Source organism: Pholcus phalangioides, unplaced genomic scaffold, assembly GCF_987345545.1.
Source record: "Pholcus phalangioides strain wild (caught in Gottingen) unplaced genomic scaffold, Ppha-v1.0 ptg000172l_1, whole genome shotgun sequence".
In the NCBI taxonomy this organism is placed as follows: Eukaryota; Metazoa; Arthropoda; class Arachnida; order Araneae; family Pholcidae; genus Pholcus; species Pholcus phalangioides.
In genome coordinates this window covers 6418041-6445327 of record NW_028301637.1, presented here as the reverse complement: position 1 = coordinate 6445327, position 27287 = coordinate 6418041, and the positions used below count along the sequence as shown (strand labels likewise).

The 27287-nt window shown below is 35.4% G+C and overlaps 2 protein-coding genes across 4 annotated transcripts in view; both read left to right on the top strand.

Annotated features, from left to right (window-relative positions):
• The window catches only part of Grip75 (gamma-tubulin complex component 4), a 73058-nt gene extending 50198 nt beyond the window's left edge, over positions 1-22860 (top strand). Inside the window, exons 13-18 of the mRNA XM_089255808.1 lie at positions 3629-3755; positions 4948-5125; positions 13143-13277; positions 16891-17013; positions 19001-19140; positions 22674-22860. Coding sequence (XP_089111934.1) covers positions 3629-3755; positions 4948-5125; positions 13143-13277; positions 16891-17013; positions 19001-19140; positions 22674-22695 — 725 coding nt within the window. The 3' untranslated portion in view covers positions 22696-22860. The remainder of the gene's footprint in view (positions 1-3628; positions 3756-4947; positions 5126-13142; positions 13278-16890; positions 17014-19000; positions 19141-22673) is intronic.
• A 3545-nt stretch (positions 22861-26405) lies between these two features.
• Ndc1 (Nuclear division cycle 1) overlaps positions 26406-27287 on the top strand; it is a 75307-nt gene continuing 74425 nt past the window's right edge. For 2 of the 3 annotated variants that reach the window (XM_089255868.1, XM_089255867.1), the window contains exons 1-2: positions 26430-26547; positions 26649-26778. In XM_089255868.1, coding sequence (XP_089111994.1) covers positions 26464-26547; positions 26649-26778 — 214 coding nt within the window. In that variant the 5' untranslated portion in view covers positions 26430-26463. Of the gene's footprint in view, positions 26548-26648; positions 26779-27287 lie in introns of all 3 variants that reach the window. The other variant, XM_089255869.1, reaches the window with a different exon arrangement.

Here is a 27287-nt window from a genome sequence, read left to right as displayed (position 1 = left end):
CATGATGCAACTACAAAGTAATCTCGAACAAAGATATTGTGTTATTTTGTTTAAATTTCAAGCCCTGAATTAGTAGAGTCCATGCTTTCTATGATTATTAATTATCTTTGCCCGTGTTGACTTTAACTTGATTAATTTGATTCTTAGATTTATGTAATGTTTGATTTCCTTTCACTATGTGTAATCTTTGGCATATCAATAAATTTTGGTTTTGCCAGAGATGCCCTGGTAATGCCCCTTGCGGGGGGGGGGGGGGGGGAGGGAAGAGGGTGTCTCGCGGTTTGTCCAGTTTCTTCAGTAGAGCCCATGCAGAAATGAGATTTAGCTTCAATAGTCCCCAACGTTCCAAAAACCTTAGTCGGCAAATGAACTTCCCCAGCGTAATTTTCGTTACTTAAACTGTTCCGTTTAGGTATATAGGATTTTATGGTGACTTTTAAGCATATGGCAATGCTGTTAACAAGCTCTTTTTTTTAATGGGAGCCATAAAAATAGTCTGTTCCTCTTTTTCAAACTTTTTCATAGTGATGATTTAACCAAAATTAGTGACAAGTAAACAAGGGTTTAATAACATTGTGGTCTATGATAGCTGGAAGGGTCTGAAGGAAAATGACGACTTAACCGGAGTGATGACTTATCAGGGTGACGACTTAACAATGTTTTACTGTATTTCTTGCACTCTCACAATTAATAATCATTTACTAAAAATACTCATATCTCATTGAATAATAATTTCTCACATTTTAAATTTTTATACAGTATGTCTCATTTATATAGAGTGATGTTTTCTATAAATTTTGTAAAAATTGGTTGAAAATTCCGCATGATAAAAATTGGAATTTTTATGGAAAACATTCCTATCATCATGAATATATGTGCTATTGTCAAGAAATCCACACAAGTGTTGCACTAACATAGTATAATATAGTGCACTAACTTAGTTTGTGAAAGTTTCAAATCATTTGTGTGTGTGTGTGTGTGTGTGTGTGAGTGCGTGCTTGTTTGTTTGTTTGTTTTTTGCTTTTCTGATACAGAGTTGATCAGAAACTTTTTTTTTAAATTTTTTGTCATTCCCTAAATGCACTTGTAACTAAATTTTCACTGGAAATGGTGGGTACCAACATAAGATATATATGACCGCAATTTCAAAACGATTTGCCCAGTGCTTTTTTAAGAAATTCAAGAAAATATCTGAACTTCAAAAAGGACACAGACTTTTGGAAACATGGTGCATAAATGGTTGTAAAAATGTTCAACGGTGCTATTTTTTTTTTCCACATTGTTCTGAAACAGAATATTTCTTCATAAAACTAAAATCTTTAAAGAGTTAAAATAAGGAACAGAGAGTTAGAAAGGAGTTAGAATGTTCAATGCGTTTTCAAATTACAATAATTTTTTATAATGTATAGTAAGCACCATAGATACTCTGAGAAAGTCTTTCTGCCGTGTAAGGGGCTGTTCAAGTATTATGTAAGCATATTTTTAGCCAATTTTGACTCCTCCCCTTGACAGCAAAAGTAAGCAAAATTCTGACCTCCCCCCCACATCAGCAAAACTTCGTCATCAGCTCTGCCCCTCTGAATCCTAACGCATGTTGGTGGGATCAGGGACGTATACGGGGGGCATAGGGCGCTCTTGCCCCCTCCCACGATCAAAAATTTATTTTTTTAATGCAAAAAATTTTTTTAATTGAAATTTCGGAAGAAAATACATTTATATGTTATTATAATGAATTTCTGTTAATTTCAATGTGTTATTTGAAGGCTATGAACTCAAAATTTATCTTTAATAAATTCATTGCGACCCACCCTCTAAGCCATATAATGATAAATCGCATAAAGGCCCGTGGACCAAATATGGTCCAGGGGGTTATCTGATGCAGCTTGCCCTCCTCAAACCTAATTTTGTAAAAATGAACTAAGCTGCACATTTACAGATTGCTTAAGTGTCCCGTGGTACAATCCCAGAGCATTTAAGCAGCCTGTGGCACATTTTCAGATCACTTAAATGACCTGGGACACAGTTCCAGAACACTTAAGCGATCCGTGACACATTTAGAGATCCCTTGAGTGACATGTGACGTAGTTTTAGAGCACTTAAGTGGCCCCAGTGAGGTTCTACATTACTCAAGTTACCCGTGGTACATTCTCAGATTATTTAAGTGATCTGCAACATATAATTATGGATCACTTGAGTGATGCATGGCACAGTTCCAGAGCACTTAAGCGGCCCGACACATTTCCAGATCACTTGGATCCGCGAAAAATTTAGAGATCACTAAAGTGGTTCTGTAGGGCACTTATTAGTAAGGGGGATGTTACTTCAAGTGCCCACGAACTATCAAAAGGTTTATGTCGTTTTTGGCGCACAGAGTAAGATGCCAGTAAAAAAATTTCATATTTTCATAAAGGGTAGTTGATGACATAAGCATTATCCAAACCCCCCCCCTCCCCTCTTGTCATCAAAAGTCAGCAAATTGGAAACCCCCCCCCCCCATAGATGCTGACGTAATACTTGAATGGCCCCTAACTGTGAATCTGATCAGCTGAAAAGAAACTGACCGAAAATGCATTTGTCTTCACTACAGAAAGGTTCATGGTCCCAAAATCCTGGAGCAGAGACCTTGGCTTGGATCTTCTGTGGGTTCCCCAGACCAGATTTTTCACGGGTCTCTCTACAGCGAATTTATAATGTGAAAAAAAAGATAAATGTCCTGAACCCCTGTTAACCCCCACATTTGGGGGGGCCATGGGAAAGTCATCCGGAAGCAGCTTCATGTGTACATAGATCATAGCGGCTACTACTGCCTAATTAAAGCATTGTGGACCAAGTATGAGAAATGTTTTTAAACGTGGAGGGGGTTACACCTTCTGACCTTCTATGTAGTCTTGCAGGTTGATAATGGTAACTTATGGAGGGAAAATAAGTCTGATTTAGCCTTAGCTTTCAAAATGCACAAAATAAAAACTTTCGATGAAAAAAAATTGATAGCATTAACCAAAATTCTGAGAACTACAAACATATTTTTCCCATGTTATTATATTGGTACATTCTGTACTTTGCAAAAGTGATAACAGAATCCAAATGATAACATTATCCATGATTCTAATATACTGCGTCTGCTGTAATTACATTTTCTGAATGTGGGAGGAATTTTGCCATTGTTTTCATCCAGGATGGTGGCATATACCTGTTGTTTAGTGATGAAATTTAAGGTACAACAGATAATTGAAATAAGAACAAACTTTTGAGAGAATTTATTTCATTCCAACTCTGCAAATCTTATTTTCAAAGCATTTGAATGAGAAATCATGATAGTTACAGTATAGAATTTTTTAAGTGATCACACATTCATCATTATTTTTGTAGTATGTTTTGCTACTGGAAAATATTTCATCTTAAAATGTTAAAAACTACTAACGTTCAGTGGATTACAGGATATTATTGATTTTTCTTCATGATATATATTATCGAAAGGGTAGGGGGCAGTCATATGCAGAAATCACCATATTTGAAGTTCAGCAATGATTCCTTTGAATAAATATGAATGCCTACTGAAAATGTTTTTGCTGAGTTGTATTGTAAGTATGTGCGTTTATACACAGGCATATCTGAATGATATTTTTAGGTTCTCATGGAATAGACAAGACAAATATGGCTGCAGCTACTCTGGAAACTGGATGGTCTCTGATTGGAATGCATTATGATGTACCATTTCCTCTTCACATTTTTTTCACTCCAAAAGTTCTTGAAAAGTGAATATTTTTTAGTTTTTTTTTCTTTATCTTTCCATTTTGTTTGTATGAGCTGACATGAGTAAAACATTTTGGGAGAAAGTGTCTTTTCAAAGCATAGAAGGCTACAAACATCTAACACTCAATTCTGATATGTCATCATAATAGAAAATATTACTTATTTATAAGTGCAGTACTATTAAGATTTGCATCCCCTTGACTTATATCACCCTGTATTTACATCATCTCTTCCTTAAAATGATCTTTTTTTTCAATTACACAACTTTTGAGCAAAGCTGGAAGGTTTTTGACACCACAATCTTAGAGAAAAATGTTTCCCTAAGTTGCATAAAAAAAGAAAGAAAAATTAAAGACAAACAAATAGATAAAAAAATACCAAAGAAAATCCAAAGAGGGAAGGGCATTACAATTTGGACTGACTTAGTCATTAGTCTCAAAACTAATTACTGATGCAAGTCTAGGTATGTACTGAATTTGAAGTACAGTTTAGTCCTATTTAATGAATATTTTTACAATGCTCATATTTGTTAAATTTTTGTTTGAGGTTGGTGCACTTTAATGAGGGCTTTCTGTGTATATATATATTTTTTTCAAATTTAAAGTTTTAGATTTTGTTTGTGTCATCAGAAGTAACTGGAAGAATAATCTAATATCAGGACAAAAAATAACAGTGTGCATTTTGAAAGAAGTCTTCAAAGACTTTTCTTAATGGGATACTATTTTTTTTTTCAATTGATTTCCAACACTGCAACATTAATCGAGGATGATGTCACTCTCCACTATCCATGCAAAGGTTTTTAAGAGCTGACTGATGCGTGTGGGCTAGTGGTTGTCTAGTCGTCTGAGGCGTTCACCCAGAAAGTGAAACATCGTGGGTTCTATTCCCCTTAGGGCAGTTGAATTTTCTTTCTTTCCAAAATATATATTCGCATCAGCCAACTGTTAAAAACCACTATTTATTAACATTAGCATTTTAAAAGAAATGCTTTGAAGGAAGGTACTGATTGGCATTCTTTTTTTTTTATGCAACTTAAATTTTTTTTTTTCAAATTTAATCTTCATTTCTTCATCCAATGCAAGTATACTTTTGTAATTGCTAGTTTCAAAATTTTTTTATTCATAAGCAGTCATATGAGTAGGATATATATCGACATTATGCTTATGTTTATCATTCATTGACTATTTATGATAGGTATAACGATGTCTTTAAGTTTTTACTTTCTGTTCGTCGAGTTCAAGTTGACCTGCACCATTGTTGGGTGTTGCAAATGAATGACAAGGACTCTGGTAGAAATTCAAGTCTTGTCAATTTCTGGCAGTTACGTGCTCATATGGCATTTCTTCTGGATAATCTGCAGTATTATTTGCAGGTATGTTTAATATGTTTATGAAAAATCACCTTGTAAATCTAGGAAACAATATATTTCGGAGAAAAATTTTAATTAGTTGCCAAATCGAAAAGGGGTGCGGTAGCCCATCGATAAGATACTCGCCTAAAGTACCAAAGGATGTTTAGAGGTTTCGCGAGTTCGATACATGGTTCGTCCTTGTCAGAAAACGTTTCTGACATGGGTACAAAAAAAAACGACTTGGCCGCAGCAAGAAATTGCTTTCGCAGGAAGTCCCCTATCAAGGGGTTAGCATACCAACCTCTCGATGAGTATAAAAAATCAAGCCTGCCATTCGGAATCTGTAATAAATTGTAGGTCTCTGTCTAATTAGCCATCGTATGCAGAAAATGACCTTGGTGCGACAAAAATGATCAAACCAATTTTCAACAGATGTTTTCAAAAGCGAAATTCATATCATTTTTGTTCTGTTTATATATAAATTTCTGTCATAAATTGATAACAGGACCCCGATTCAATGAGTCACATAAAACAAACATTTTTATTCATTAAATCAGGGAAAATCATTATATCAGGGTTGAGACTAGAACACAAATATGTACACAGAAACTTCTGAAAAAAATACTTAGATCAAGGAATTTGTTGAATCAGTGTTTGTCAGATCTATGGTATCCATTGCTAAAAACATGACTTGTGAGGGGAAATATAGCTATAACCCTCAGCTTGCTTACGATCCCTAATTATGTAAAATTATTTTTAAAATAAATAGAAAGAGTCATAATTTTGTTGTACTAAAGCTTCTCCGCATTACAGGGATATCTTTATTACAAGGCTTTTTTCTACTCTGAAAGCCATATTAGTACGCTTTTCTGATTTTCCAATTGTTACCTCAATACTAGCTCCTGTAAAAATAAATACTCCTATAATGATGGGGATTCTCCAGAAGTTTTACAATGGCCATTCCTTTAATTTGTTTCTTAAAAACAAAATATTTTTTTAGTTTTTCTCCCAGTAAATTTCTTTTTGTTCTTTTAAAGTTTGATAACTGGAAATTCTATTTTTATGCAGCTTTCCATAATTATGTAAAAAAATGAAACAAACCTGAAGTAAAAATAAATAAATAAATAAAAATCAAGTTTTAAGCTAGTTTTTCATAAAATGCAGGTGAAGAAAGTTTGGAAGTGAAAAGTTGTAAAAAATTAAAAATTCTTCACTTATTTACAACATTTTATTGAAACAAAAATAGGTGAAAATTGTACAAATATTTATTAAGATTAAATTAAGCATTTTTTGAAGCAAGCAATGTTGACTAAAAATAAATCAACTTAAATTTTTTTGGGATATAGGAATTTCTTTTATGAAATTTATAGCAAAGGTATCAAAAAAGGTTTATTCCCTTCATTTGGCCACTTCCAATATTTTCCTGCCCTCCGCATACAACTGATTCAAAGGTCAGAACAAACAAAAGGTCACACAAGCAAAACAGGTTGGAACAAACAAAAAGAAATTGTTTTAAAATTACCAAAATTCATACAGCTATGTTAGCCCCATCAAATGTTAAAATGTTTGCATTTTATTTCGTAAAAAACAACCTAATTAATATACAGAAGTAATCAAGGGCGTCGGAAGTGTTTCGAAACTGTGGGTGCTCGTCTTTAGTTTCATATCAGAAATTTTAATTTCTGGATCAATTCTGGGGGTGCCTTGATCCATGTCACAAATTACTGTGGGGGCTTGAGCACCCACAGCTCCAATGCCACTGGAAGTAATTCAAACATGAAATTAGTCATTATAAAATTCTGAATTGAATAATTACTTTTTCGTTCTCATTTGACGTACAATTTTGACTAATCAAAGAGGTTTCACAAAGCTATGATAATCACTAAATAGAAAAAACAAGGTGCCAACAATCAGAAGCATCATTCAGAATCTATTTAAGCACGTCAGTGCATTCTAATTGTTACAAATAATTCTAGATCAAGAACATGATGATATCACGAAAACTCAGCCTACCAAATAATTTCAAATATAAAAATAATGCTTGAACATAAGTTACCTCTCTTATACTAAAGTTACCTCAGTTTAAAGATGCATTGACTTTCTTGCTGCTCACAGATTGAGGTCATGACAATTTGCTCTATATAGTTAATGTTTGTTGTGAGAGGGAGAATTTATATAATAGTTTTGAATAACTCTCCTAGTGTCAGGGTTGGTACAATAAACCAAAAGAGCAGGGTTTTTTTGTTTAAACTGTTTTTTTTGGTTTTAATAGCATTTACATTAAAAACAATAAAATTTCTGAGAAAAATCATTCAAACTTCTAATAATTAATTAAAATAAAATGTTTATTAATGTAATTAACACAATTCTGATATTAATTAATATATAAATATTTCTTACATTTTAATAAAAACTAACTTTTGTAATTTAATTATTTTTTTGCTGAACTCAAGGAATTATTTTGTGTTTGAGAATTCTTACTAATCCTATAATAATGATGTTTCCTCTAGTTACTTTCAATACGCTTAATTAGGACACTATTTTGCAAAAACTATGATAAAAACTAGGCAAATACAATGAGTTTAATGAAGCATAGTTAATGCAGATTAATTTACAATCATTTACGATATACAGGGTGATTATAACTAAAGTTCTGATTTGAAAACACTGTAAAATAAAACCACTGGTCAGAATGGCTTGAAAATTTGCATGAATGTTCCTGAATTTTGTATAGTGAAGGGGGAAAAAAAGCCTTGAAAATGTAAAATAAATGACGCAGTACTCATCCAGCACATGGGAAATTTGCGCACAAAATGGATATGATAGCCAGTCAAGGCAAAATTATAGTGCAATGAGCATGACACGATTTCATAATTCATGGAAACATCACAGAAATGAAGACATTTAAACAAACAACTACAACTTACACAAGAAATGTTAAATATGTTATCCACTGTGTTCTGGTTGTGAGGTGGAAAAACAAAAATGCTTGTTCAACAACAGATCAGAGTAGACCTGTCATGGTAATGATGTGAATGTGCTTTCAATTCACTAAAGTTTGCAATTCGACCAGTGCACATAACATTTTGGGATATCTCCAAAGCCAAAAGTTGCAAGAGTTGCAGTAGCGTTCACCTGTCGGGTGAACATGGCTGCCAGATGTTGTGTCATGTTGTTATTGTCAAAATGGTTCTTCAGCAGCTGCTTAGCTGGTAACGCTATGTGCATCTTGATAAAAGTTGTGCTGTCCACCAGGGCTTGACAAATCGGGAAAAAAATTAGGTGCTAGCCAAATTTATTAAGAGTGAAGCATGTTTTTCCCCAAGAAAAACAGTTCTGAGTAATTTTTTTTTTACTTTTCCGGGACTTTATGATCCATTCTCATGTTAGAAGACACATTATTACGAAATCAAAAAAAAAAATTTCTCATACTTACACCTCATTTTAGCAATGATGCATACAGGCCTGCCAACTCTCCCGATTTAGGCGAGAGACTCCGGATTTTTCATCCTTCCTCCAGTTCTCCGGATTTTGGCAGAAAATTAGATTTTACGCGAGCCTTCACGTTGCCGTAGCGTCAATGATTACTGCCGTCGTTAGGGAAAACACCCATAGAGAACAGCCGTGATCATTTCCATCGAGCAGCCTTAAAAAAGTCTCTGTGACCGCATTTAAGCAACTGGCAAAGACGCGACTTCGTTTTCGTAGCGTTTATCCGCAATCATTTATCAGGGGGAAGCCCTTGGTTGCTGAAATTCCTGTATAATCGTTATTGTATTCCATTAATATCCGTGCGATAAACACGTTTTTTCGTCAGCAACGTTGTAATTTGAGTTTTTTTTTTGTTTCTTCCGATTAAACGTGTTCAGAAAGAAAATATAACACTTTAAGCTATAATAAAGCTAAAATATAAAGCTTATAAGAGTTCATATACCCAAGGTAGAATCACTGATAGCATCCACGAAAGGAAACACTTTTGTTTTATGAACAGTATGTAGATGTGATTTCTCAATTCTGCATGGAAAGACTGACATGGAATTATATTCTGCTCAGGGGCAATGGGGCAATGCAAAACCCGCCTTGGGGGGGGGAATGTAACTTTTTCTTAAATTGATTTAAAAAAAAAAAAATTCAAATTTTTTTTTTGGTCGAGTCTGTGTGAGTGCCGGGAGGGGGGGGGGTCCCCCTTGGGAGAATCCCCGGATTTCTGGATTTCAAAAGTTGGCACGTCTGTGCATATAAAATTTTAGGTGCCAAAACCGATTTTCTAGTCACCCCAGCATCTGGGATTTGTTCAGCCCTGCTATTCACACACTGATGCTGTTGAAGTGCAGAAATGATATGGTTGCACAAAATCGATTATACTGCTGGCCAAGTACAGCATCATCTACTTGTACATTTTAAAGGTGTTTTCTTTCACCAAAGAAAATTCCAAACATACACCAAACGGTGACCCAGTCCATATTCCAAAGAATTTCTAACTGAAAATTATTTGGACAGGGATCACCAGCCACTTCATGAACTGGCCAATTTCAGGCTTTTACTACTGTACAGTACATGGGCCTCTGCCTATGCCACGGGAAGGCATGGGCTTCAAAGGTGGAGCCGACTGATCTAAGGTATATAAGAATTGACATCATCATCATCATCCCCCCCCAACCGTAATGACCGTGTGTCCCCCCCCAGACTTTCAAATCTATCTCTGCCTATGGTACAGTAGAACCTTGATTAACTGTTGGTATTGTTTAAAATATTTAAAATAATAATAATAATTCAATATTAAGCCTGGTGATGATATACAGTATGAGATGTGCTGCTTCCTGTAGAAAGAAAATGAAATGTCTGTGGGATAAATGTAATTACTAGTACACTGGTCTTTGTCCTTAAGGAGCAGCTGTAAGACCAGACGGGATTCAGGCTCTGTCCCAAGAGGGATATAAGCCTTTTACCCCGAGGGATTGGACCACGCTGGAGAAGGAGCAGCTGGTCTATTTTTGGATTATAAGAGCACCTGCCCTTAGCATGCTAGTGAAGTCACTAGTGTTGTTGCTTCTTTGTGAATTAAAAAAACCTGTGAGGTAATACACCACCACCACATATGTGTGGTGCAATCCTCACATTCATGAATTTGCTTAAGATGGAGCATCAGAATGTAATGCAAAGTTAGAAAATGCAGTGAGAATGAGAAATTTTGATACTGTATATAATTTTCAGCAACTAAGGTACTTAATATGAAAGAAAATTTATATTCAGGCCACTTTTATGAGATTTTTTTGAAAAAAAAAACCACTTATATCATCTTACACCATTCAATATGGCGAGAATAAAACATTTTGGCTAATAATGAACCAATATATTTTTCAGGGGAAAAGATTATATCTAAGCCACTTTTATGTGATTTTTTCAAAAAAACCACTTCGTTATGATCATGGTTTAAACCCGTGTTTCCCAAAGTTGGCAATATCGTCCCCTAGTGGGCATTAGAATGGTTCAGGAGGTAGATAGACCCTACAGATTTAACATAAGATCCTATAGGTTCACTTGAGTTAGTTGAAGGCGGCAAGAGAAAAAATTTTCAAACGAGGGGGCGATGGAATGAAAAGTTTGGGAAACTATGGTTTAAACCCAACAACCCTGCTTAGTGTCTTGTAAAATTTTAATCAAATTAAAAACTTTTTCTTCCTTTGAAAATTGTTTTTTTTAACTTATGTATTTGTGTAGAACCTTTAGTGGAACCAAAGTTTTGGAGAAAACCTCATCCCCCACAAAGCAGAATGTTTTTCATTGTTCTGCAACAAGCCCTTAGCTAATTGTAAATGTTCTGCTGTAAATATTGCCATAAAGTGTTTCTACACTTTCCTTAAACTTCTTGTTCAGCAGCAACATTGATTATTCTGGGACAAGTTGCAGTTTTCAGCATATTTTTTGCTTTGAGGTGTGTAAGATGAATTTGTTTTTTTCCCCAAATTTTTAGGTAAATGCTGATGAAACAAATTTTCAGATTTTTGACAGCACATTGCTTCTGTGCATGCAAAATTACCAAATACACTATTGGTGTATGTTGCATATTGTCAGACCATGCACAGAAGGAACACATTAGCTCACTTGAAATAAAAATTAGAGGGTACATTAATTGCTGTCCCTACAATTTTGATTTCTTTGACCCACCCTATTCAGTGGGACTTTATAGAATTGTGATTACTGCAGTGCGAGACATAATTATAAGACACTCTTAAATTTTAATGAAATCACAAGAAGGAGCAAAATAAAAAATGTAAAAAATTTCAAGCTATTTTACGACTGCAAAAAATAACTTTATACCAAATATTGAAAATTTAAAAAAATATTTTCACGTTATTTTATGGAAAAACAGCAAATGTAGTATGGACAGAATTATAAGACACCCACTGATTTTTGAGGGAAAAGCAAAATAAAATTCAAACAAATTACATATAAATTTGTCAAAATCAAAATCAATATTTTATACAACTACCTGTGTTGCTAATCAAATCAAAAATGTGATTTGGCATGGATTCTACCAAATCAATGAGAGTGTCACAAGAGACATCATTCCAAGCCTGTGATATTGCATCTTTTAGATGTTCGATAGAAGAAAATTGCCTCCTATGTGCATATACTGATTTGCAGAGGATACCCCACAAGTTTTCCATGGGGTTAAAGTCAAGGGAACGAGCTGGTCATGAAAGAACATTGATATTTTCCTGCTTGAACCACTGCTTTGTGTAACCTGACACAAGAATTTAGTGCAATTATCTTGTTGAAATATGCAATATTCTCCACAAAGAACTTCTTTATATATACCAAGTTGCTCCCGAAAAAGTTCTGCTTGGCTTTTTGAGTTCATCCCTGAGGGTAGAAAAACTACATCAGTCTTTCCTTGGACAGAAAATGCTCTCCAAACCATCACTGAACCACCACCTATTTGACGGCTCCTTAATTGCGGCGTTGCTGACCTCAAAACATGCCAACATGAATAGAAATCATCTGGACCATCAAGATTGACTTTTTTTTCATCGGAGAACAGAGCCGAATTCCACTGATGAGTCCAAGGCATGGTATCTTTTGCAAGAGTCAAATGATCCTGTTTGTGTTTCAAAGTTAATGGAGTTTTTTTTTTCTTGATTTTCATGAATTTGATGTTACTTGTAGAACTTAAAACTCTAGAAATTGTTTGCTGTGAGCACCGAAGTTATAAGGCAGATTTTATATTTCTGGATGACATTTTGATCCTTAATGCTGGAGCACAAACATTGTGCTTTGATGGAGCAGACAAGCATGGGGTGCGCCCAGATCGTTTCTCTACAAAATTGCATATTCCACTTTTTAAAAAATTTGTGATGGCACATCGAGAACATCCAATTTTATTTGATATATACGTTTTAAAAACACCGGTGCCACGCAATAGCAAAATTTCATGAATTTCAGCAGCACTATCCTGTGGCATTTTTTCTACTGATGAGGTACTTGCGAAGAGGGAGTATTTTTATTAGTTTGTTATCTAGTGACGTAAAAAAAATGATTTGCATAAAGTAGCGCATTGCTACACTATTGTAGAATGGTGGAAATGAAAATGTCTTATATTTCTGTCCCGCTAATTTCTTACTGGAATTCACAAAAATATTAAAATATCAAAAAATATTTATCGGACGTCCTTGTAATTTCACTCACAATTGTAAACATGACTGATACATGTACTTAAGTTTCATTATTGTGAAAATATTTTTTCCACTTTTTTCTTCTTTTTTTTTGTGAGTACTCGTAGCATCTTATAATTATGTCTCGCGCTGCATTATTGCTTTATAATAAACTGGCTAGGTGAAGAGAATAAAATTAACCAGAACAATTTTTCTAAAGCAAAGCTGTGTGAGAAGGGTGCTCTATAGCTATCTCAAATATTTAACTTCCCAACTAAAAAGCTTGTGCATCTCTACTTTATTGTAATTATACAAACAGAATGCTTTATTTCTCAAAAATATTTAGAATGAAAATAAAATGTAACTGTTTCTCTTTTATGTAGGTTGATGTGTTGGAGAGTCATTTCGCAGATCTACTGCAGAAAGTGAATTCTGTTAAAGATTTTGAAGCAGTACAACGTGCGCATGACCAGTTCCTTGTATCCATTATTTCACAGTGTTTCCTATTATCCAAACATGTATGTAATGTTTGAATTTACACTGACTTTTTGTCCTTGCTCCTTCGATATATATTTGTACTTTTTATCCGAGTAGTAAATTGTGTGACTGCTATCATAAGGTATGTGTTGAAGCAAGGGCGTAGCAGGGGGGGGGCCAGACCCCCCGCAATGTGAGAAAATTACAGAAAAAAGGGAAAAAGATGGCCAAATCCATTGTTCTTTCACTTTGGTCCCCCCCCCCCGAACGAAATTTCTTGCTACGCCCCTGTGTTGAAGCTATGCAGTGGTTTTGAATTTTAAGAAAAATATTGTAGTCAGGTGATTTTCAATCTGTGCAGTTTTTGAGTATAATCATACATTGTACATATATTGACATGTCTAACAGGATTTAAGAAAGATAAAAAATTCCTTTAGCAAAAAATAAAAAATGGGAAAAAAGCTTTAGCAAAATGCAGACATGCAAACATTGGCTTAAAGCTTGTCAGTAGTGATGAATGTTCATCTTTGCCATGGGGAGGACCTCTAGGACAACATAATCATAGTGCAATAAAAAATAAACACTCAAAAGTTTATTTTTTTTTAAATTTTAACTGAAAGTTTATTAAATATAGCACCTGATTGACACTGGAACCTAGAAGGCTCAGGCCACATGACTCCCTCCCCACCTACCGAAGCAACTTTCCGCTGACACTGAGTCCCTTAATAATTCATGGATATTTAATGCAATCCCAACCTGCAAACACCCTTGTGGGCTGTATATACGGATGTCTTGTGCAATCCTAGAGCCCCTTCCGATCTCCTTGTCTTCGTATCAGAGCTCTTACAACTCCAATGATGAAGCATTCTTTCCAACACAAGTTCCGCGAGCTTGACCATGCACTATGCAAATGAAGCCAGGTTCGGGTCCGCCGCAAAAAACCTGTCCACTCCACTACTTTGAACCATTCAAAAACCTGTTTTTAGCCCACAATGAGGGATGGTTTTGATGGAAACAGATTTTTGCGCGTTTTGTCATCGAGTAGAGTGGCAGGTTTAGACATGGCTTTACAGATTGCCTTCTTTGCACAGACTAAACAGATCGGCTCCGAGTTTGTCTTCTCTTGAACTCTCTCATGTGCGTATACAAATTCATCATTATGGTAAAGATCGGCGCAATTTTAGAAAAATAAGTAAAACACTTCAAGAAACTCAAATACCCAATTTTTTTTTAACTGATTTCCGTAGTATTGAGAGTGTCTCCCTCAGCTACATAGTTTGTTGCAGCCGTCCATAGAAACTACGGACAATCAATAGCATTTGGCAACTCTGAAAATGCTAAAATGCTAAAGATTGATGGATAGATGTCTACCAGTTTCGTACCTCCTGTATGCATTTTTTGCAAAAGTGGCTATTACTTCTTTCGCATTCTAAGATTTTCTTTCACATTTTGCAAAAAATGTGACCATAGTTTAAACCATGATGTTTAAATTTCTAAGTTAAAATAACAACATGTTGACAATTGTCAAAGCATGATGAAGTTTCTCCAAAATAGTCTAAGTAAAAATATGATTGGAGTTGGTTTTTTTTCTACAATTGTCTAAAAAGTTGACATACTTCCTCCTTAGCAGCTACCTCCCCTCTTCTTGAAATTTGATATAATTTGTTATGTTATAGTCATCTTTTCTACGAGATTTATGCTAATGAATGAGCCAACATGTCTATTTACTTGAATTTTCAGTGATGGAAAAGTTTGATTGCTGTTTGGAACTATTAGGGCTCAGATTTCTGTCTTTGCATATTTTTTTATTTTTTTCAATATTTTTTATTTTTTTTAATATTTAATTATTTTTACATGATAGAGCACATTTTATAAATTTTTCATATTTTGTAAATTTCGATAAAAATTAAAGATACTTTGATAGATTATTAGATACTTTGTCAGCTGAGGCAAGAACGCATTTTGTCCCCATGGTATAATGTAGAATATTCAGGTAAAGGGGGAATTCGGCATCCCCTCAAGTCTAGCACCTGAGGTACCAGATTTGCCTACTCCTTCCCCACCATCAGTTTCAGCCATGCATAACACATAAATACCATCCTCACCAAATGAATGAAACTGCACTATATATCTAAAGGACTTATCATTAGCACTGGAAAAATACTATTTGTTTACAGCCATAAAAGGCTATTCTATAAGATCTGAGACATTAATTGAAGATACTACTGACCATGATTAACGATTAGCTTTCTTGAACTGAGGAGATGAAAACTGGTTGTAGATGCAAGATATATAGGCTGTTAAATGTAAAAATTATGAGAAGGTAGGCTTTCATGCCCAGAGTTCACAGATGTATTGAAACTTTCCAGGTTTTTATAGCATGATCGAGTTGTTTTTACAACAAACATTATGTCCACAACTTGTCTGAACATCATAATCATTATCAGCAGTTTCAATGCTTCTGAAAAGTAGTCCCTAATCAATTCTTCATGCTAAAACTTTTAAATGTAACAACATAATTTTCGGTTTTTCTATCAATTGCTGTAAATATTCTATCAAATTAGATATCCATTAGTTGAACATAGTGAGTCACACCAAGAGTGATTTCTGACATAACTTCGAAATAGAACCTGTCAATATTTCTGTCATTCAATGTGGATGGAGTTTTGAAAATTTATATTGTTTGACATATGTATCACTTTCAGACGACAGCAACCCATTTTTCAAGATTATCATTACCAAGACTATTATTATTACCAAGATTATTATTATTACCAAGATTATATTATTATTACCAAGATTATTATTATTACCAAGATTATTATTATTACCAAGATTATTATTATTACCAAGATTATATTATTATTATTATCAAGATTATATAAGTTTATATAGGAATAATGCAAATATATGGAATTCCTTTATAACGAAATTTTTCGTTGTAACGAAGTGATTTCTCCGGTCTCTTAGAGTTTGTTACACTAGGATTCAACTGTACTGTCAATCAGTAGGTGGTACGTAATTGTTGAGCAGTATTCATTTCTGATAGGGACAAAAACATAAACACAGCGGCACAACTAGATACTTTGTCAGCTGGGGCAAAAACACATTTTGGCTCAATGTTGCACACAAAGCTCAATGTTGCACACAAAGCTCAATGTTGAACACAAAGCTCAATGTTGCACACAAAGCTCAATGTTGAACACAAAGCTCAATGTTGCACACAAAGCTCAATGTTGCTTGTAAATTAGAATTTTGAATTCTAATTTACAAGCAACATTGAGCTTTTCTCACGTCTCTCTCTCTTCGCCTAAGTGTTAGCCCATTTTATTTGCATATTTCCTGTTTACCTTGAGACATTGAATAAGAAGACATGGTATGAAATGATGTATTTTTTGAAGTTAGGTAGGTTATTTATGGACTGATATAACATTTTAAACATTCTATTAGAATGAAAAGAGTTATAAAAAAAAGTTTATTGAATACTCAAGAAGGAATAATGCTTTTCCGTCTCCATATCTGAATCTGGTATTTTATGGGTCAATTTTTTGGAAAATAACACATAGTTCATTTACAATCAGTTCAATTTATGACTGGACTTCCGTGCAGTTTATTTGTATGCAAAATTTTTGACTAATATTTTTGTATGTGCAGGTGTATATATGTCTTCACGAGATACTGAACATGTGTTCATCGTTCTGCAGTCTTTTGAGGAAAGTTGATAGAGCTCATTCAGTCAGCACCAGCCATGTGTCCCAATTCAACGACTTGAAACTGGTAAGACTGTAACATTTATTGGATGACTCTTTGTTTATTACCTTCTTCCAGAAAGGATGATGAACATTTTGAATCTGTAAGAGTCAGGTAAGATAAATGCCATTTGGAAGATACAGTGAAATGATGCCCCTATAACAAACCTCCAGATTAAAAGAAAGTTTTTGGTCCTGTCAGATTTTGTATGCAAACATAAACATCAATTCTCGATAAACAGAAATGAACAGAACTGAGACCCCCCCCTTCAGATTAACACTAGAATGATGGGAATTTCGAACTAATTAGAATGGAGGAAACCTGCCATTTTCACTACAGTAAGAAAAATTTAACACAAGTTTTTTTTTTTACCGAAACTTTTAAACCTCATCTATTCAGTCTCTGTGACTTATTTTTTCATTAAACCCTTGTTCATATTACTTTTTTTTTTTTGGAAATTTAGACCAAATAGCTTGTCATGAAAAAAACTTGTGTTTTGTTATCATAAAATGAGTTTTGATCAGGATTCTTTCAGCTCTTGTGATTCATAGCTTCATTTTTACTTGGCAATCCACTGACAAGGTTTGAAGTATAAAACAGTTGAGAACTTTATGAAGATATTGCATTTGCAGAATAAAAGAATCATAAACAGCTGTCAAATATTGAATATTGTGTAGCAGGGGTGGCCAACTTTTTCCAAGCCATGCCACAATAAAGATTATTTTCAATACGCGTGCCACTCTACAAATTTTAACATGCAGACCATGCGTCCCGTTTTTATAGGATACGAGCATTCTCTCCAGTCCTGTAAAATATTGTTCAGCTGTCCTCTTATTTTCATAGAAATGTTCAGTTTGTCACACTTTTGAGTTTCATATTGTTTTCATTTCGAATCATAAATTTGATTATCTCAATGCAGATTGTGTATGTGTGTACATTGGCAGAAGTTTAGCATGCTTTGAAACCATGTCTGAGGCTTTGTCTTTTCATTTTCAATGTATTTTCCTCAGTTTAATCATTCATTTTATATGAAATAGCTCAAAATCCTTCTGAAAGCAAAAGAGTGGCGACTCTGGAAAGTGATTCCGATCTGGAAATAAATTTATCTTGCGCAAGTTACAGTTATTCATTGGGTTCATTTTAATTAGCACGAAAAGTTAGCCCATGATAAAAAATTTAGCTCATGAACACGAAAATGTAGCTGTTTTTATTGAGTGCATGCATCCATATCAACTAAAATGTTTGTTAGCTGATGCAGAAGGATTCAAACCCCACCATCGCCACAGTGGCGGTACGCTAAAGTTGGTTTTCTGTTGTTCCCAATTTCGAGGCGTGAATGCGAGCTGATCTCCCCTTTAAAAAGTCTCACCACAGAGAACAACAGACCTACAGATGGTACAAATGTAATTCAATCATTACACTTCACTTCTAAAATATAGATGGCAGCACTGAAAAATCAACCACAACTATAGCAACACACTCAGACTGTTAGGTACACACACTGCCACTTCCGGCACTGTGGTTCCCAACTTCAAGGCGCAAATGCGAGCCGATCTGAGTTGTGCTCAGTTTGAAAGAGAGAAGCTGAGGCAGAAAAACATTAAAAACATCTTCGCTAGCGGAAAAATTTGTAAGGCGAGTCATTTGTTAGCCGAGATATCACTATGTTAGGAAAAGTCAGCAAAATATGCAAATATTTGATAAATGTGAGGAAAAAGTTTTATGAAGGGTTAAAAACAAACTCAAAACAACAAAAGTTTTAAATTTCAAATTCTCAAGGTTTTAAAAGGTTAAGAATTGATTTCCAAAATGATTATCAAATGATCAAGCAAATTTTATTGGCGGAACAACCATGTAATATTATTTTTGTTTTGGATTGAAATTGGTGAAGAAAAAAACCGATTTTCAAAAAATATTTTTATAAGCATATTTATTTATTTTTTGAAATTAAGTTCAATTTCAATTCAAGTTTGCTGATATGATGTTTTTAAAAACTCTGTTTCTGATCCTGCAGAATTTCCAGAGACAAACTTTGTTGTTGTTTCGTATTCTTTCTGGCGTACGCACCCACCAATCTAGTCCTTACCTGGCTCAGTTACTGTTGAGGCTTGATTATAACAAGTATTTGAGTGCATCTGGTGGTCACCTTGGAGGGTAATTTCTTTTTACTCCTTCTTAAGATTATGATTATGTAGATATACATTTCTGTATAGGACATGCTTAAAAAATGGCACACCGGATTTTTTTCTTTTTGTATTTTGGACTTGAATAATTAGAATATTACTAGGTTTCTTTAATCGTTTATACAGTCGAGCCCAGATGTAATGAAGTCACATGGGAATGAAAAACATCCATACTATACGATATTCCTTATACCCAATACATGATACATACTAGAGTTTAATTACAGAAATATACTTGAAGTCACATTTCTCAACTTATTTTCCATGAACTAGAAGGTGATTTCCTCTGGTAGACTTAAGAAATTCAATTAAAATTATTCATGTGTGTCATAAATATTTATTATATTCACATAGGTTTGAATAAAATATCAGACCCATATACTGTAAGTCAGTAGTTCTCTATGTGAGCATCGCAACACTTATAGGGCATCGAATTGCCCTATAAGTGTGCAACCTATGTCAGGGGTAAGCTGTCAGTTTTGGTGTAGGCCTTTGCAATGCTTTGAAGTGATTCTTTATTTGATTATTCTGCGGAGCCGCAAATAAATAAGAACCAAAGAAAGGGAGCTGTGGGTGACAGCGTCATACTTATGTATCATTCAATATATAAATAAGATTGGTGTTTCCTTGTTAGTGAACCATTATACTCATATGCTGTTCAAGAGACCACGTTAAAACACAGTATAAATGCAAAAATTGCACAACTGAAACTTCTTTGAAAGTTAGCCCCCCCCCCCCTCCATATACATCTCAATGAGAATATCATGACAATTCAGTTGTTTTAATTACATGTTAAACTTTGTAATATAAAACCATACACACATGAGAAAAATAACCCCACGAAATTTAATTTTTTAAAACTATGTTGCTAAATCTGTTTATTTGAGACTTGCTGCGTCTGCGGATTTCCCAGAAAAATTCAATAAATTCTCCGGTGAGTGCTCACTTTAAAATGTCCATAACTGACTCAATGTGTCTCTTCGTACCTGTCACTCAAAAGTTTATGATTTTTGCGTTGACAATACACGTGAAAAACTAATTCAGTGACATTTTTTCACAATCTGCAAAAATTGCGCTGATTTCATATTTGGAAATGATGTCCATAGGCTGCGAAGATTTAGAGTTTGAGTGGAAGTGAAAATATGGAATAATTGAAATTATCATGACATAAATGAAATATTTTAATGTTGAAAAGTATAGGGATGAATCATGACCAAAGTCAAATATCTCATAAATGTGAAAATCATCTAAATGGAGTCTCACTGAGGTGCGGATTGTGCACAAGTGGAATTTGAAGGCATTTGCTCACAACCAAGCCCATCTTGGCCTTTCTTCTTTTTTTCCTACTCTTTCTTTCATTTCCTTCCTAAAGTTATGAATCAATAGCCACTTGGAGGTAGCTTATCATCCAACGCGACATCAGATTTTCATGATGAATATAAATCTCATCATATCAAAATTAATGTCAGCAAACTGATAATTTTCTTATTTTAAATCGAATTATTTATAATTGCTGATGAGTTTGAAATTGTGATGATGAATCATATGATTGCAAATCATTTAAACTCATTTTTTTCCAAATACACAATATTTGTCACTGTGCACATGATTTCTCTGGAATGAATGGTTCAAACAAATGTTCTAAAATTTCTCACAGTTATTTGTTTTTTAAATTCAGAGTAGGGCTACATGAACCCATATCCTTGACATATGTATTATAATTGAAAATGATGTGAGTGTGAAACTTTTAACTTTCAATTGTGACTCCTTCCTGATTACTACTTTTATCAGCATGAAGAGAATAAAAGTAATGAAACTGCTTGCTACCACTTTTTTGCAATTTTTATCATTATAACAATGCATATTTTGGAAGCTACAACTGATATTTCTGAATGAGACTATAAGCATTTACCAAAGAAAAACTAATTTGTAAATAATACAAATTTCATTCAGTACAGTAACTCAATAATATTGGGCTGTCTTCAACCACAATGTTTATATTAATTGAAAATAATTTATTGTAATTTTTTTATTGCATTATATTATGTTTATTTTGCTTTTTCATTATTTTCATAAATTAAAAATGAATTAAATTCAACCATATTTATACTTTAAGCAATATTTTAATAACTATCTTCTTATGGGAAATTGGAGGTAGAGGGGGGACAGGAAATTATCATGGAGTAATCATGGTTATAAGGAGGAGGGTACATGAATGGGAAATGGTTGAAAAGGGGCCATATATACGCAAGAAAAGGTTGAGAACCACTGTTCTAGGATACTCACTCGGCAGGTGAGAGGACGTGGGTTCCATTTCCCACAAAGGCAATTGAATTCTCTTTCTTCATTCTGCACTTTTCTATTTGTTAATTGATAATATTTATAATTAATAATCAGTCTGTTGGATGGATTTGGGGGGATTGAAAATCCCTTCAGATTACAAAATGGATGCATTTCAACTATAGTATTAGTATGGTATTTACCTTTGATGGGTTTTTACCGCCTTTGGAAAAACCAGATATAGGCCTAGTATATAATTATTTTATAAATATAAAAAATATTTTCATTAAGTTCTCCTTAACCAAAAAAATAAAAAATAAATAAACATGTGTTGAATATATCGTCACCTTTTCTCCTAACTGCTAACTGAGGTTGAACTATTCTCTCAATATTTTCAAATTACCAATTTCAAATTTGCCAGAGTACTGAGTTTGAATTTTCAAAAGAAAAGTGACAAATATTTAATTTTTAACCAATAAATCAGTATCGTCTATCACTCACAATCTAGTTCAAATACTTGTTTGACACGCGCAGAATCTTCTGACAACTGGTTCGCGTAAAGCTGCGACACGCTATGCAAATGAATGGAGTGTTCCCCAATTCCCATTGATCCGATCACTACCGATTGCTGGAATCAGAAACACCAAGAAATTTTCCCTGTTAGTCGTTCGAAACCTGAAAACTAAAAAAGTTGAAATTCAGGTTTTTAACCAATCGAAGATGACGCAGTTTTGAGAGTCGGAAACACATGTGCACTATTTGTACACCCTAAGACTGATAAGAAAAATATACAGTGGAACTTCGGTTAATAAGCAATTCCCATTACATGTCCAAATGTATTAGGATATTTTGTATTTTTCGTGTATTTGTCTTATTTGTTGGTGACTTAATATTCTTGGCCAAAGTTGATCTACTCTTCCATGTTTACATAATCTTTGTAACAATACCAATGCAGCTCCAGCTTCTGTCTACTTTGTGCACAACCATGGAGATTACAGCGACGTGGCTCCCGCCACTACTGAAGACATTTTCCCACGATCTTGAATGAAACGTCTTGAAATTTGAATTTCACTAGACCGCGCTTTCTTAATCTGAAACAATCTTTTCATTAAATATTGTTTGTTTATTTTAAACCTCATTTACTTAATAGATACTTTTCAACTTATTTCTTCGTGTTTTTAATAGGCCTCATTATTTATTGTTACTTTATTATTACTTTCTTAGGCCAGAAATGCAAAGTATGTGATTTGTTTCTACTTGAGTAAACCAATACACTGGATAATGCATCATTACTGTGGCCAAGACTTAACAAGGTGATTGAAGTAGCTGTAATGAAGAAACACTCTAATGAAGTTTTGGATATTGCCATTTTGTGAAGAAAGTGTAAATAAAATTCATGGATCAAACTACATCTTTTGATGGGCTTGTATGTCAAATAATTTTCAGTATGTCTTGAGGCGAATTTTTGGTTTTGCCGCCTTACTCCCATTTTACTACACTTTTCTGACCCACTCATTACTCAAACCCCCTCCCACGTAGATACTCCTCTGCTGCTTACGTCACACTTTTGGTCGCGCACATGCTTTTACACTCTATCAGTCTTGAATTTGGCCACTTTCGTGCTTGCACACCCTCTGAGTTACTGTTTTGGCCATTCATGTGTTTGCACACTCACTGACCTGGTTCATATTGTGATCACTCACCATGCTTTAGGATCATCTAGGCCAGTGTTTCTCAACTGCCGGGCCCTGACAATAGTCATACTGGGCCGCGAATGATTGGTCGCTCCCTTTCCCCCATTAATTTTATGTTAGTCATATGTTAGACTGGGCCTTCCATTTACATACATAAACGAAACCGGCCTTGGGCTTCCAAAGGGTGAGAACCACTTATCTAGGTCACTTATTTGCTTATGCACAATCTAGGTTCCTAGCACCATCTAGGAATTCTGAAACAGCAATAGATTCATGGCATTTCATTATTCAAAATTACACTGGAACTAAGTTTTAAAAGGACCTTGATAGAAATCTTTATACAGATGGATATGGAAAAAAAAGAAGCATTTGATGGGATTTTAAGAAACATGATGTACAATGTAATATTACACTCTCGAACCAGAGAGCTTTCCTTGACACAAAATCAGCATTGGTTTGTATAGGCGTGCGCAGAATTTTCTTGAGGGGGGGTTCACTTTTTTTTTTTTTTTTAAGTTGGGGTGGGGATATTGCTTTTTTCCTGCAAAATAACACTAATCTCGGCTTGGGGGAGGGGGGGCCCTTGCGTACGTCAATGTCTGTTTGTACACTTCTCAATGGGATAATACATAGTATCCCCGGCTCTGATGCCACTGGACTGAGCTTCATTGCGAAATTTCATATGCGGGAGCGCCATCTTTATACAGAGGAGAACGCACTGGATGCAGGGCCGTCTTAAGAGTATCATGGGCCCCCGGCCAATCGAGTTTTCTGAGGCCCTACCAAACAACTTCTCGAAAATTTCAACCAGATCTCATTTTTGTTAGGCCCCTCTTTGCTTCAGGTCCCCACAAGAGACGAAGTAGCCTCGCGAAAATGAGATCTTGTTGAAATTCTCGAGAATTTGCCTGGTGGAGTCTCAGGAAAATCACTTAGCGCCCGGGGGCCCCCACAATGATCTTAAGACGGCCCTGCCATCATTATGGGGGGGATTGGATAATTTATGGGCCCATCAGAGAGGGCAGTGCCACCTTAATGTATAGGCCCACCCGGGCAGGGGCGTCGGAAGTGTTTCGAAACTGTGGGTGCTCGTGTTTAGTTTTATATCGGAAATTTTAATTTCTGTATCAATTCTGGGGGTGCTCGGATCCATGTCACAAATTACCGTGGGTGCTTGAGCACCCACTGCACCCCCGGCTCCAACGCCAATGCACCCGGGGGACCTCAAGTGCAGAGGGACCTCGCGAAAATGAAATCTGATCAAAATTTCTGATTTTAAGCATACGAATTTAAAGGCACAAATTTATAGCCGAGTGAGGTGTTCTCGGAAAAATAGTTTTGTCCGTGGGGCCCATGATGTTCTTAAGGCAATCGTGGCATTGCCATCTTTTGTCACTGCCCTCTCTCCCTACTCCAGTATTATACGGCTTTAGCTGTTCACACAATGGTATTCTCAAAGTGAATGTTGCCATTCTCCTTTCGGGGTCGTTTTTCGGACTGTCTTATTCATATTATCCTGGAGCAAAGCTGCATTAAGAGTCAATCTAACTAAGTAACTTTCAAGCGGCTTTGTCCTGGAGCGAGCTGGGCCCTGGTAGAATAGCATCAGTGCCCTGCTTGGTGGCGACAGCTTGGGTTCTTGTATTCTGGGAATTCCGATGGTGATTCGTCAAAACATGTAAATATTGTGGGAAAAAACTAACCAAAATAACCACACACGAACACATCGATGAAGAGATATAATGTTCCAGGATGAAGGGGGAAAAAAAAAATTCCAGAAACCTGAAAAGGTAGGATAAAAGATCGAATTTTCTAAAATGTAGAAAGACGCTTGAAATGACATCAAAACGTAGGTACTCCTAAAGGAGTACATCTAATAACCCTAGGTAAGAGGTAATGCAATTAGGATGTAGTAGGCAATACCGCAACAAGGAACGAGAATTTACTCAGTGGTAAGAGGAACAGCGCAGGGCCGTAACTAAGCTGGAGCAAGCGGGGCACTGGCCCTGGTTCCTGAGCCAAATACTAGGTGGAATTCACAAAGTTGAGATTTGATTTGCATAATAATAACCTTTTCAAGAGTGACTACAAAAAAAGCCTGCCCTGAAGCCAGGACTGTAAGTAGAGGGAGGGGGGCAGAAGGAAACCTCCCCGGGCAGCAAAATTTAGAGGCGGCAGTTTTAGGGAACAAAGAACAACATTACAAAATTATCAAATTTTAAAGTTGTGGGAGCGGCAAAATAATCTTTTCCCTGGGCGGCAAAAATCCTAGTTACGGCCTTGTCTGGGGCCCCGAAAAATCACACGGCTCTGGGCCGTTGTGCATTTGGGTGCTCCCCCGTCCATTTTTGTGATATTTTGAACAGAAAAACAGTAAATTTAGGGCACCAGGCCATCTCTTACTAGTGGGTCTGGTAGTTGATCTCATCGCAGCGCACTAAGTTATAGTGTATTCGGAGTTTTCCGATTCCCAAACTCCGATATGAGGACGCACGCTCCTGCCTTGCTGCCACTATGTACTGAAAACCAATCTTGTAGTTTTCCAACTAAAATGGAACTATTTCCGTTACTGCTTTCGACCATAATGTATTAAAAATTGTATTTACAATCGGACTCCGGTATAACGAATTTTCTGAGGTTCCTGCGTGGATGTTTGTGCCCCGATACAACGATTTTCCTAGATTCGAAAAATTAAAACTGCAACTTTAACCGATTCGTGAACCCTTAAAGCGGCAATCCCGAGATATCTCGTCAAACTTGATCTATATTTCCAGGGGCGTAGCCAGAAATTTCGTTCGGGGGGGAGGGACCAGACCCCAAGTCCCCCCCCCCTTCCGCAACGCCCTTGTGTATTTCGGTCACCCCGGATTATCTCGTATCCTCAACACGCTTATATTTCCAACGTGGCAGTTATAATGCGAATCAGGAAAATTTTAAAAACCGCTTAAAGGATTAAATTGAACTTCGTATTTTATATCACACTGAAATCTAGGAAATGTAAAATCAACTATATATCGAAATATCTAGTTAACTTTATATTTCCTAGACGGCAGCAAAAAATGCGGATAAGAATTCGACCACCAATTTTTAACCCGTACTCATTAAAAAAATGAAAATTACATGGTATAAAAACAACTGAAGTTATTAATTTTATATTCGATATTCAAAAAAAGTTTAATAAACAATTTAAAGATAATTATTTTCTACTGTCAAAAACTAAACGTATGGTCATCATTTTGATTTTTTTTAAGGAAATATATTTGGCAACATCTAGTTTGTTTGGTTACAACCGCGCGGCATTGTTCAGAATCGTTATTTATATGATTATGATGAAAGAGTTTCCAGGAAAATTATTGAGGCAGGAAAATCGGGAAAACAGAGCCGAGATGGTGAATCAGCTGAAAGTAAACATCTGTGTAACCTCATTTAAAGATGCTAAAATAATTATTAAATGATTTACATCTGTTGTAATATATAACGTCTTGGTTGCTCTTCTTTCCTCCAGGATGAAGTGATTACCAAGAAGAGGTTCAACTATGTTTTCATCCTGGCCCTCATCGTGCAGGCTGCTGTCTTCGATGGCTTCAAATTGTTCCTCAAAATCATATCTTGGCACCCTCTTTCAGGCTTACTAGGTGAGGTTTTAATGAGTGATTATATCATCGAGTCTATACCATACATGCCCAATCCGTGGCCCGCGACCTCAAACTTAATTTTGTAAAAATTAACTAAGTGGCACATTTCCAGATCACGCAAGTGACTCGCGGCACATTTACATATTAATAAGTGACATGGGGGCGCTGTTCTAGATCACATGAGTGGCCCACCCGTGACCCATTCTCACCTTGATTAAATGGTCTTTGGCACATTTCCTGATCATTCAAGCAGCTGCGATGAATTAACGTTAATTTAAGTGGCTCGTGGCACTTTCTTACTTCAATAGAGCGGTTTGAGATACAGTTCTAAACCACTTATGTAACTTGCGGCACATCTACAGATGGATTAAGTGATCTGGGGTGCTGCTCCAGATCACTCAAGTGGTCTACGCCACATTTTTAGATCACTTAAATAGTCCGCTGCACATTTACAGATCAGTTAAGCAGCCTGCTACAAATTTACAAATCACTTAAGTGGCCCGCTTTCT